The 13,513-nt window shown below is 41.3% G+C and overlaps 1 protein-coding gene across 7 annotated transcripts in view; it reads right to left on the bottom strand.

Annotated features, from left to right (window-relative positions):
* mcf2la (mcf.2 cell line derived transforming sequence-like a) overlaps positions 1-13,513 on the bottom strand; it is a 56,744-nt gene that overhangs the window by 17,317 nt on the left and 25,914 nt on the right. For all 7 annotated transcript variants that reach the window (XM_039607098.1, XM_039607097.1, XM_039607099.1 and 4 more), the window contains 3 exons: positions 10,071-10,154; positions 7,201-7,315; positions 4,901-4,991 (listed from right to left, as the gene is read on the bottom strand). In XM_039607098.1, coding sequence (XP_039463032.1) covers positions 4,901-4,991; positions 7,201-7,315; positions 10,071-10,154 — 290 coding nt within the window. The remainder of the gene's footprint in view (positions 1-4,900; positions 4,992-7,200; positions 7,316-10,070; positions 10,155-13,513) is intronic.

Raw genomic sequence — 13,513 nt, 5'->3', positions numbered from 1 at the left:
GCATGTTAACTACAGAAAAAATGATGCATTGTGTATTTTTTTTTTTATAGTTTTTCCTTTTTTTTCCTCATCAATAACACACCATCCAGACATCAGTGAGCAGCGCATGTGTAATTGGAGGTCATTAAATTCAATAAACCCTGAGAGGTCCTGGTTTAATTTGTAGCTCTGCATTAACATGACAATACACGTGCTGCTTGGTGCACTCCCCGTGACAGATGAACACCGATACCCCGCATATACATTAAAGCGATGCATGCACGCGCACGCACAGACATTTTCCGCGCGCATTAATAAATGATAAGAATTAGAATATAATTTTCTTTTGAGCGGGGTGATGGAGGGGAGGAAGGATGGGTGGAATGGGAAAAACCACTTCAGTCATGTCCTCTAATCACATCCACACTGCTCTCACGGGAGTTGGCCCGCCACCATATTAAACCACCTCCATCCACCACGTGCTCAAACCCCCCCCCTCCTCCGCCTGCATTACCGCTCTCACTTTTAGACGTGAACACTGTCCCAGTTGCGACAAAGACACTCAGCTGAGATCTTGACAGGGAGGGTGCTGAAATTTACTGGAACGCCTTTTTAGCTGATGTTAAAAACGATCTGTTGCAACAAACCCGAGCCTCTCACTGGCACCGGCTGACTGAGCCATCTGCATCCTCCGCCTGCAGCAATGTTTCCGTATGCATGGATGCCTGTGTATTTATTACCCCTAATCACAAAGGCGAGCTGCATCAGACATGAAGGTGTCCCATCATTTAACTGGAATACTAGATAAATTCTGGCATTTGCATATATCGTAAGATAGTCCTCCATGTTCACTGCACAAAGTGGGGGAAAAAGGAAACACTACAGACATAAGCAATAATATTCTCTCTAGGGCAGTGGAGTGTCTCTTTAAATCTTTAAACCCAACACCTGAGTGTCTCTTCACAGAAACCAATTATTTCTGCACTAATAAATATCAAAATCAAATTATCCAATGAGCTCACTGCCTTAATTTTATAGCCCAGCACTGTGTCTAGATAGTGAAAGCACCAACAAAGCAGCCTGAGAGCATCTGTGCCTTTGCTTTGCAGTATCACTACTAACATTTGCCCACTCCTTTATTTTTTTCCGTCCCTCGTTCCCGCTGGCGAACCAGCAAATGGCAGCACGTGACCTTGAGCAGCCGTCACAAATAGAGCGTCTCACGGGACGATGAACAACTTTCATTCTCCAATGAGGCCGACTGCCACTGGCTAGCGGACAAAACAGGCGTGTCCAGCAAGGACATCCAACCACAGGCGAGTGAGGAGGAGATGATGTCAGACAGTCGGTCTCACCACCTGGCCTTCATGCCTTCAGGTTAGGTTATAATGCTGCATGCTTCCAGTGTGGACTTGACATACCCTCCCTACATAAAACATGAAAAGGCATTCACATAACAGCTGAAACTGCCAGTTGGAATCTTGTTCACACCAAATATCCACTGCATCAAACCACTATATGATTCTTTTTGAGAGCTGGCCATGAATATTAAAAAAAAAAAAAAAAAAAAAAAAAAAAAAAGCATTTCACCACGCTGAAAATAAAAATACACATTTCAGCTTTCTAAGTTAAAAAACATCCTTTTTAAAGTGAGGAAGGCGACTCTGAGGGGGGTGAGAGCTAAACAGAGGAATGGAGTGATGGATGATTCAAAGAGGAAAGAGACGGGGTAATGAGAGGGAGAGGTAAAGGAAGGAAGGGATATCCAGCAGAGAAGCTTCTGCTACCATGCTGATAAACTCTACCACCACTCTAAATTATAGGAGGCCACATTTGTCATCTTGGCTTGATTTCTCTTCTTTTTTTTATCTTTTGTTTAATTTAAAGACTGAAAAGACTGGGAACAAAAAGACCCCAAATGAAAATATATAAAGGGAGGCATTATACACTGTGTAGCTTTGGAAGTGTGGATGTGGTGGTGTAAATGCAGTGGTGGTACTGAAAATGTTTTGTTATAAATAAAATGTAATTTTACAGGAGGTCATCTCAAGGCTCCAGGAAGCCTCACTGAGCTGATATTATTAACTGATAAAGGCTGGCCACAAATATATCAGTCTGAGCACATATGTTGTCTGATATGAAAACTGAATATAGAACACTATACAGAAATAGATGCATTGGGTAATTTAGAAGTGGTTTTATAACATTATTTAGTCAGTAAGGTGGTTTTGGCTTCATAGTTTACGATACACTGAACCACTGTTTGAAGCTCATACATGAGAGTAGAAGTGAAACTAAGCAGATGGTGGTGTTAGGTTAAATGACTGTCATTTCCAGAATACCTAACCTACTACTATAGGTGCATACATAAAGCATACATGTACAATTTACTAGGACCGAAGTATCATTTGCCAAACACTATTTAATGGCCCTAAAATAAAGACTAAAATGGCAAAAGAATTACACACTGCACAAAAAATTAAAGGAACAGTTTGAAAATACATCAGATCTGCTGAATATCTACACCCGCATGGACTGGTTAATGTGTTAGAAATGAGAGGATGCCACATTGTTTGATGGAAAAGAAAATCATGAACCCTCAGAGGGCTGAATTCAAAGACATAATGAACGATGTTACAGGCTTTCTCCATGGCTTCTCCAGACCCTTTCATGTCTGTCACAAGTGGACAGGGTGGACCTGCTCTCATCTATGAAAAGCACAGGGTGCCAGTGTGGACCTGTCAGTTGTGGTATTCTATGGCACTATGTGGTGCTGGGCACTGAGCACAGGGCCCACTAAAGGATCTCAGGTCCTCAGGCCATCCTCATGAATTCTGTTTCCAACTGTTTGGTCACAGACATTCACACCAGTGACCTGCCTGTTAATTTTATAGCTCTGGCAGCGCTCGTTCTGTTCCTCCTCACATAAAAGAGCAGATATCAGTCCTGCTGATGGGTTAAGGCCTCCAACGGCTCTGCCCAGCTCTCCTAGAGCAAGTGCCCGTCTTCTGGATATTTTTAAAATGTTAATATCTTGTCAGTAAGACGTTACTGATAAAAACAAAATATTATTTTTAGATAATATGATTTCAGCGCTTAGTGCATACTCAATGATTACATTCACACTTTTCCCTCAAAAAACATTTTTGTTTCGATGGACCTCTCTGTGGCTTTGCTTGCACCTTGAAGTGGCTTTACACCTGATAAAGCAGATTGATTGTTGGTTCATGGAATTCCACAGTTCATCAACATCCCGTTTCAGGACACTGAATGAGCCAATGGACTGGAATAATGGTTCATTATTACCATTATTAGTACTGGATATTTTCTGTGTGTAGGTTAACATGACTATGTGTTCAGTTACCAAAGCCAGCAGCCTCATAATGACTTATTTCCACAGTGGGGATAGTTTTCTAGAGATACCATGGAAAAACCGCTAAGCCTGCTGATAAACCAGTTCCCAATTAGCATACATTTGCATAAATTTGCATACATTGGACATGGTAAAAGGTGCAATACAGGAAGAGCATCCTGACAACAGATGTGAAGGGGGTGGCGAAGCTTCGTTTTGGCCAACGATAGAGTACTGATTACAGATGACGCTTACAAAAAAAATAAAGTAAGGGAAAACCAAAGTGAAACATGGTATAGTACGAAAAATTAAAGTCTGTGCCCAAGCAATAGTTCTGTCTCAAAGAAAAGCCAAATAGAAAACACCGCTATTGGCCAATATCTTGGGGATTGCTTCCAGAGAGTATAAAATCAGGCACAACATGCTGGATTTTACTGAGGAGCGATTTATTTACTTATTTTGGCCCGCCTCCCTCCCTGCTCCCTGGTTCTGCTGGAGATTCCTTCCTGTTAAAAGGGAGTTTTTCCTTCCCACTGTCGCCAATCGCTTGCTCAGAGTGGATCCTCTGATTGTTGGGCTTTTCTCTGGGCCTTTTCCTTACTATTTAAAGAGCCTTGAGGTGACTTGTTATAATTTGATGCTGAAAAAATAAAATTGAATTGAATTGAGTTTCACTTGAATTTAATACAAATAGTTTATAATGGTATTAATGGCATTTAATTTTAATTGTCAGAAATGACAATGAGTACGGACACTTCAGTTTTATGACCATTGATTATTATTACCAAGTCTGCCCAATTTACATGCTTATTAAGTATTATAATAATAATAATAATAATAATAAGATATATAACCCTTCTCTTCTACTACTAGTTCCCCCTCTCTTGCCTTCCTCTTTAATGTCACACTCTGTCTTCAGTTTATCATCTTATAAAGTTGTGAAAGTTACCAAGAAGTAAGTAGGCTAGTAGGCTAATGGAGCATACATGTACAAGACTGATGGTTAAAAAACAATTACAGAATGAGACTCATGGCCAGCACTGCGTGGATCTTCTATTTCTGCTTTTTGAGTAAGTCTCAGCGTACACAAAGGCTATGAGTGCACTTTCAGAGATTCCACCACCCACTCTAACATAATAAGCTATTTTTAACCTCATCCTGCCGCATTTCAACATGCAGAAAAAGGAAAATATCCAAACTCCCAGTGCATATGAAGTTAATGAGGTAAAACAACCACTTACTGCATGCGCAATTTCACAAACACTAAAAACTCCAAAACATCTATTATTCTAAATGCTGCTAAGCTGAAAATTATACACACGGACAGCTGACACCAGCAACTACACCCACAGATCTGGACTAAAACAAGCATTAGCACATGCAGAGTAATGCACACACTCCAAAACAGCTATTTGGAGTCATCAGAGGGATTTCGTCAGCAAATGATGCATGCAGACAAATTGGTTCGGTAAAGTCCTAGGACAGTCTCTCCCATCTTCCTCCGACACTCACACACATAGAAACACACACACAAAAATGAAATAAATAACCAAACAAATAGGTTCTTACTGCGATGCGGAGCAGGGTGGCCCTGACGGCAGCCCATCGGTCCAGCCGTCTGTCAATGACCAGAATGAAACCCACTCCTGATGCTTCCACACTACAGGAGAGAAACACACGCATACACACACACACACACTGTTAATCCCCACAGAAAAACACCTTTGCTTTTCCTGTGTGTGCAGGAAAGAAAAAGAGGGTGTGTATGTTTAAGTCAAGGCCTCGATAACAAGGCAAACTACTGAATTTGTTACCAGAATATCCAAAAAAAGGGGGCCTTAACTAGAATTTGCCCTCCATAGCGGTGGCTTGTACATTATTGAGACGGCCCTTGAGCTCTAGCCAAAGCAATAATTGAGTTATTTTATAAAAAATAATTCAAAATCAGCTTGCATTAAGAATACGTCTGGCAGTTTCACTGTTGGCTGATAGATTATGGCATAAGTTATGTCTATTATCTAGGAGGTTTAAGAAACTTACAGACAAATCAGGCCCACTGTAGGTCACTGTAGACATAGCTAATCAATAATTTTGTATTATCTTAAGGAAAAAAACTGAAGAGGTTGCAGTTTTTTTTTGTTTAGTGCTATATAACCTTTTTAAAATGTAAAATTTACAGTTAAAATGCAGTTGCAGCTGCTGAATGGGCCTTTTGTCAGTCCTTCACTTAGTTGAAAAAAAGGGTATAGATTTTTATTTTTACTCCCCACTAGCCTCAGGTCATTTTCCACAAGTGGCTCCTGGCCAAAGCAAGTCAAGTATCCCTGGTTCAAACCTTGCTACCTACTGCCTCTTCATCATTTGCCTTCAGTGGTGATTAGAGAGCGACCCTTGTGATTACCATGGCAACCTTGGCTCTGCATTAGCGTGTGTGCATGTGAAAAATCTTGCCATTCATTCCACAGGCAGTGCCATATGTAGCAGCCTCATTAAGCTAGTTTGTGTGTGTGCATGTGTGTACATGGCTTTTTCCGGCAAAGGTCCCCGCTGGATAAGCTGACGTGTATCCTGACACCTAAACACACAAGCAGGAAGGATGAATATTTAAGCCTGACACACACATACACACACACACACGCCGACTGTGAGGCCAACCATACAAATACTGCTGAGTCGGTCCATCTGGATGTCATTATTAGCCAATTTTCATCATCACACACAGAGATGTTAAGAAAAGCAATGCGTTACACTACCCAGTGGACGCCGCAAGCGGCAAATCCTCAGTCCATCTCTACTGCTAAATAGATTCAATCCACAAAAGCCGGGCGAAGAAAATCTTTGATATTCCAGAGCCCGAAGAAAAAGAAATCTAACAAAAATCCTCAATAATCCACTGTCATCATCCAAATATAGTCCAGCCTTCCTCAGTTCTCCCCTATTCGGCAGATGTCAATGTCCAGTTGGTGCATCCACAATCATCTGCTTGCAGCTCGCGGATGGAACGAGGTGACCGTTCACATCCTCACAGAGCATCTCCCTCCTCCTTTTGCCTCTCTCTCTGCTCCTCCACCACCCGCGTCCCACCCTCAGCCAATTAAAGCCGAGCTCTGCCGCTCACAGCCAATCGGAAACCCGGGAGCTCAGCCGATTGGCAGCAGGGTGCAAAATAGCTGGTGGGCAGAGAGGGAGGGGTGTGAGTGTGTGTCTGTTATATGAAAGGTGATGATACACTGAATGGCCGCCATGACACACACACAAACACACGCACACACACACACACACACACACACACACACACACAGATAGATATACAGCTGCATCTTCCTTTCTCCTCTCTTTAATTATGTGTGTGAGAGCATGTCTGTGCTTGATGGGAGTGCTGCGCTCAGCACTGAAGGAAAGGTGAAAGGAAGGGAGGGAAGGTGAGAGGGTGGAGGGGCAGAGAGAGCATAAAGAAGGAGGACAGAGGAGTGATGAGAACAGATAAATAAAAAAAATTATTCTGCTTAGGAAAACAAACCTATACTGTAGAAATATACAAAAACTATACATACAAAACCTTTCTTCAGGCCTAAGTTCTACTATATGAGTTCATATGAGCAATGTTTTAACATTGTAACAAAAATTCTATTCGTATATCCACATCAAAGAGTACAGTTTCAATTTTTGATTTGCCAGTTATCAGTGACTTATTCTTTAGTCTTCCATTCTTCTCTAAACCTTTGTGTCTTTTGTGTGACTTCTCCTCGAGTCAGGCCTTTGGTGTTGTGCTGGCATCTGTTGGCTCCGCCTGGTATTACACCTCAAGCTCTGTTAGCACAGCATATGTGTGAGGGGAGGGGGCATAGGGAGGGGTAAGAGACAATCACCTGGGGATACTCGTGAGGTAGCTGAGGACATTTTGGAGCTCCTCCTCTTCTAGCTCGCTGAAAGTTGGGAATTCTGGGAAGACGATGACGGGGCTTCCATTCATCCCTCGCCCCCCTGGGGACACAGACAGGAATCACAGAAATGTCAGGCATGGTGTCGACCTGGTGTTGTCAATGCTTTTAATTGATTTGATGACAGCTGGATTGAAAACTTGAAAATGATGTTGTAGAGGTTCATTTTTGGCTTACTTTTCCTCCTTTATATAAATACACTCAGACACAAATAAACCCACTTCTTGCTTGATAAAGTGCAGCAGGGTAAAAATCACAAATTACATACAGTCCTGTTTCCATAATTGGAAAGTCATGCAAATTCATTTTGGATCTAATTCAGAATGAAAGAAAGGCATTAAGAGGAGCCTTAATGTGATTGTTTACCACCCCTCTGGCTGAGGAGAGACAGAGCAAAAAGATCACATTTATAAAAATAAACAGGACCTCACACACACACACACACACACACACACACACACACACACACACACTTCTCTTTGGTTGGCAGGTCAAGTTTCAAAGCAGAACATTGGGGCGATGAATTATTCACATGCTGTCACTGGTCAGGCAGTATCGTCATGGTAACCCAATACAGAGCTCTAAGAGTACGTTTCTGTGCTGACATGTTTGTTTCATGCTGCTTTGTGTGCATTTTGTGTGAGTGGCTGGTTATGATTGCCTGCATGGCTTCTATCTGGGTCAACCTATCATCAGTAACTGACAAGTTTTTCCCACAGAGGGATCCAGGACCAGCTGGGATCAGAACTCTTTTTCTTTATTCTGGTTGAATCTGCCCCTAGAGCAGGGGTGGGCAATCTCAGTCCACGAGGGCCGGTGTCCCTGCAGGTTTTAGATGTGTCCTCGAACCAACACAACTGATTCAAATGGCTAAATTAGCTCCTCAACATGTCCTGAAGTTCTCCAGAGGCCTGGTAACGAACTAATCATGTGATTCAGGTGTGTTGACCCAAGGTGAGATCTTTAGACAGTTAAAATCTGTCCCTGCAGGGACACCAGCCCTCGTGGACTGAGATTGCCCACCCCTGCCCTAGAGTTTCACTGCATTTTCATGTGGATTTGTGCACTACTCCATCATGTTGCCTCAAATGAGTTTTTTTTGGTCATGTTGGGATTTTTTGTTTTTCCTTTTTTTGAGGCAGGTACCATGTGATGCATTCGTTTTTGTGGGCCGTCGCGCTCTCTCTCTCTCTCCCCCAGCTCCTGGCTATTTTTGTGTTTTTCATGAGTCTGATTTGTAATGAATGAGAATATTTTTCTTTTTTCCCCTTTTTTTCCTTTTCTTGGCAGTTCTTTCCTGCCATGCCTGCTTTGTTTTTTTGTTTTTTGTTTTTTTTAGTAAACACCTCCTCCATACTAGAGTAAAAATATGACAACAACCTCCTTGCAACCAGGGAAAAAAATAACAAGAAAAAATTTCATTGAATTTCTTTACTTTGTAAACTCAAAGTTGAGCTTGATTACACAGGTTCCCTGGTGGAAGGCAACTTGTCTCCAAGCAATTGCAGTCTGATTTAGAAACACTGCAATCACTCTCAGACAGACAGATCAAGGTTTGTACATAACTGCCATCTAATTTATAAACAAAAAAAGTCAACATGCTGCTAGTGTCATGTGTCTTTGCAACAGAAGACTCAACTCAGCTGGTTGTATTCTGGTATAAAAGCAAGGTTGCAGAGCGCCTGGGTCATTTTGTAGTTAAACAACTATTTTGCAGGAACTATGTCACTATTTGTGGAAGAATTTCTGGATTTCTGTAGCCACAGACTTGCAATTTCTGCAAATCAATCACAGTTAATGCCATATTGTCACAGACCCCATTCTATCTGACTCCGTCTTATTGCTGTTTTATCATCGACTTGATGGAACAAAGTCCCTTTCAACATGGCAACTGACTGCAAGTAGACACAGACCTTGTTCCCATCTTCGAAGCCCAATTATTGTCCCAATTTCAAAGACAATAATATAGTTCATTGCACACGGTCACAATAATTTTGTTAGTGCTGCATCACCATTTTCCCCGAGTATGAAGGATGGTAAATTGGTCCCACGTATAGTTTATAGCTTTGCAGACACAGAAAGGTCCAAATATATCTGCAGCACAAAGCAAAACCCTTAAGGTATTACGTATAAATTAAATCAAATTTATTTAAACTTTTATTTTTTTATTTTATGAGTTAAAATATTGGTACCTACACAAACAGAAGCAAATAAACTATCAAAAGGTTTAACACCTTTTACAAAGTGTTGCTTTGGCTGTCATGTAAGTATGAGTGGAACTATTTTTGGAATCTGCTGGACATATCCGTCTACATGTCCTGGAAGTGTTTCTGCTGCCAGAGACATTTATATATTTTTTCAATTGCACCAACAGTTTTGTTACATAGAAGAGCGCAAGCAGACAGAGGAGTGCGTTTCACTGAGCTACACAGACACAAAGATATAATTAGACTCTAAGAGTTAGGCCAATTGCGCTATGTTTATAACCCCCATTAGCTCTGCCCTGACATAAATTCCCCTGTTCACACACATGAATGTGTTTGTTAGCAACTCAATTGTCCAGTTTAATCTAATCCATGCTGCACATTTGGAAAGACACCGAGATCTCTCTGGGGTCACTTGTTCATCATGAGTTTCACCACTTAGTCACTGACATGTATAAGCTGATTCAAAGTGCCCGGTCTACTCACATGTTCTTTACATATCAAAAGGAGGAGAAAGTTATGTATGTCTTGAAATAATTAACTGCCGCTTTGTGCACTATACAACACCCACTGCGTGTATAATATCAAACCAACCTGGCAGGATGGCAAACTGTTTCTGGAGTTCAGAGCCGATTTGTGCTGCATACATAGGAGTATCATCTTTTTGCACGATGTCATCTAGACAAAGAAACAGAAAACAGTATGTTAGAAAACAAAGTCTCCAAACCAAAATCCAGTTTCGACTCTTGCCAATATAATCAACAGCTGAATTTTTTTAGAAGTGTGTTTATATATAAATATATATATATGTGGAAGGTGTAACAAGGGGAGGAGCATGGGAAGTAGGGCGAAATAAAGAGGGCAGGGTACATGAAAAAAGGAGGGAGTAAAATGAGAAAATCCAAAAAGGAGAAAGAGGTAAAGGGTAAAAGTAAGGTAGACTGGAGATGAAGTAAACACCATTTGGATTTCCTCTGTTCTGTGGTCAGGCTGGATTACAGTAATCTCATTTAGCTCTTTGAGACATGTAGAGACAGAGAGATAGAGAAAAAGCACTCTCCCCCCCCTGATTTGGTTGCCATGTGTGACCCATGTATGCCAAAAACAGGGATTGGATTGTTAACTGTGTCCGATCATGTGTGCATCTGTGAACGAAAACTGAGAATTTATAATGTCATCTAAGTGTGTATGATGGAGCATCGCTACGTGTGTGTGTGTCTCCGAGTGTGCGCAGACAAAGGCTGGCACTGCGGCTGGTGTGAGCAAAGTGTGGCAAGGTTTACTAGCAGTATGGTGTGGACTGGCAGTGAGATGCATTAATTACCATCCAAGTGCAACCCAAACAAACTGTTCACATTTTTATAAAGGGACCATCGACCCAAACATTGCAACACCAGACTAGGATCTTTAGAAGAGTCACTGTTTTAATCTCATCTAGGATAAGCTTTGGGGTGAAAGTGTCCTGATGGATGAGCAGGTTTAAAAGCTCCACTTTTCTCTCTGATAACAAACTGCATATAAAAGATGGAAATAGGCCACCGTGAGGTTAACATTTTGGATGTCTCCAACTCACAATCACAAGATAACCATAGACAACAGCACACTCCGTTTTATTTTCTATTTTACACCAAAGGTGACCATAATTTACCATGACCATGACATAGTGAGCATATTTTTCTTCATAATTCATGGCACAATATTTCTACTAAGCAGCCTTTATAGGTTAAATCTATTGACGTCTGTATTGGCATACAGCAATACTAGCACTGCATTTACTTGGTTACACCAAAATTTGCAGTGTAGCAGACTACTAGTGCGAAGTGAGGTCATGCTCTCATAGACTTCTATACAGTTGTCTTCAAAAACCCCTGGCTGGGTATTAGAATGATTGGCGCTTTAAGGCACTTTCATATGTGCAATGCCCATTTTTTGAGGTTTTGGACACATGTGACTGCTAAACATGTGGCATTAACATTTTGGACATGTGACAATCATGATGGCAATGTAGGATGACGTGAATAAGGCCCCTGTCACACAAACCTCGAGACCAGTCGGTGACTGCCTAATCGCCATCAGTCAGTAGGGAAAAATGTGCATTTCCAAACCAAATGGCAAAAACCTCCTTGTAATCGCTGTGGTTGCTAGCATGCTGCTGCGGTCATAGTTTAAATGGAAGTGACGGGCTTGTCTACAAACACTGGCCTGCTGCTCTCTCTGAAGGTAAAAGCTGCCCTTTCGAAACACTGGAAGCACAACTTCAACTTCAAGTTTTACTACTACTTATTTAATAGTTAGCGAGTTGTTTGCAGCATGAAACATGAAAGAAAGAAAAAAAAACTAACAAACTACAGGCCACCGTAACAATGTGCTAGCTATCAAAGCAATTACTAGTAGGTTTTTGGTTAAGCACCTTCTCTGCAACTGATTTCACCCAGCAAGAGTCGGCAAACTGCAGGAACCACTCGCCAGCCCCCAAGGCAACCAGTGGTTCTATCACATCCAATATGGCAGACAACTCTTAAGCAATGTGAGTATGATGTCACATTAGAAATGTCAATAGGCAGTCCAAAAAGCTATTAAGGGCTAGCTAACCTAACTGTAACACTGTCAGCTAATCAGATATGTGTCAGACATGTGGACTGGACGCAGACTTATACAAACTAAAACTCTCTCTTCTTAGACTTTATTTCTCTGAGACATGCCTTACTTGCTCCCTCTTTAAATCTAATCCTGTAGCTATTAAAGATGTTAACACACAAAACTATGTTCAGCGAGTCTATTGTTAATTACCCAAGTGTGAATGCATCATTTTACGGTAAACACAAAGTGCAGCTGAGGCTGAGGCGATGTTATCAGGCGGTCATAAACCAGGACTTGTGAGTCACTTGACCCAAACACCTAAAACCAGTCTGTAACAGCATGAAACCTTCTTTAGTCTGTGGGAAAATAAGACAGAATGACCACACCGGAGAACAAAGCAATCCACTCATACCAGACTAAAGCACTGCAGGTGATCACATAATTGGCATTCTTCGTCACAAATATCCTCAGACTACCTGTAAAAACTGCGCGCATGCTGATGTTTGTTGGTCATTTCTTTCTTTAATCTGTGGCACCGTCGGTCTATGCAACAGCTCCATATGATGCAGCAACCCCCTGGGATTAAGAGCTTAAAGCTTCAGTAATGCTACATACATTGTGTCAGCATACCATTGGCTAGACAGTGACTCATACTACAGATTGTATGTGTCATGTTTTATGTGAAGTCAACATATGTTACAGTATGAGCAGCTGTTCACAGGATGTTTGAGATGCTCTTGAAACTTACTTTAAAAAATGATTAAAGAAGTACAACACTAAGTATACTGTAAGTAGCTCTGGTCAGGAAGAAACATGGTGTCCTAGGGGTGTACAGCAATAACTCATACACACTTTGGTAAAGTCAGAGGTAAAGCTTCACAGATTTAAGGAGATTATCCAAAAAAAAGCAGTGACTATTGCAGAAAAAAGAAAAAAAGAAGAGGAGAATCGGAGCAGAGACTGGGTCAAGACAGAAGAAGAAACGGGTTTAAGGAAGGACCAAGGAAGATAAAAGTAAACGGTCTAAGAGTTGAAAAAGAGAGATGGTTGACTTGGCACTAATCCAGGTCCACTTATTAGACTCAAACAGACCACAGAGCTTCCAGCAAAAATCAACCACTCTGTAATTTAACACAAAAAAACAGCAACTGTATATAATTAGCTTCTACTACAGCAGAGACAAAGAGGAAGAGGACATGCTTTAAAATCTGAGTTCATAGTGCCTTTGAGCAAAGCAATGAGTGCTGAATGAAGAACAATTTGTTTTCTGGAAGGACAAAGGAGATAATGAGGTGGGGATCCAAAAGGAAATGTTTTATTTGTATATGATATACAGTATAGGAGGCAGACTGTGTGTGAGCAAGTGTGTTGTCATATGTCAGTGTGTGTGTTTGAGTGTTGTGGGATCACTGGGCCAGCTGTCAGTTCAATGTGTCAGGCAGTAAAGCTCTGGCTAA

This window comes from Oreochromis aureus, linkage group 23 (genome assembly GCF_013358895.1).
Source record: "Oreochromis aureus strain Israel breed Guangdong linkage group 23, ZZ_aureus, whole genome shotgun sequence".
In the NCBI taxonomy this organism is placed as follows: domain Eukaryota; kingdom Metazoa; phylum Chordata; class Actinopteri; order Cichliformes; family Cichlidae; genus Oreochromis; species Oreochromis aureus.
This window is presented reverse-complemented; position numbering and strand designations above follow the sequence as displayed.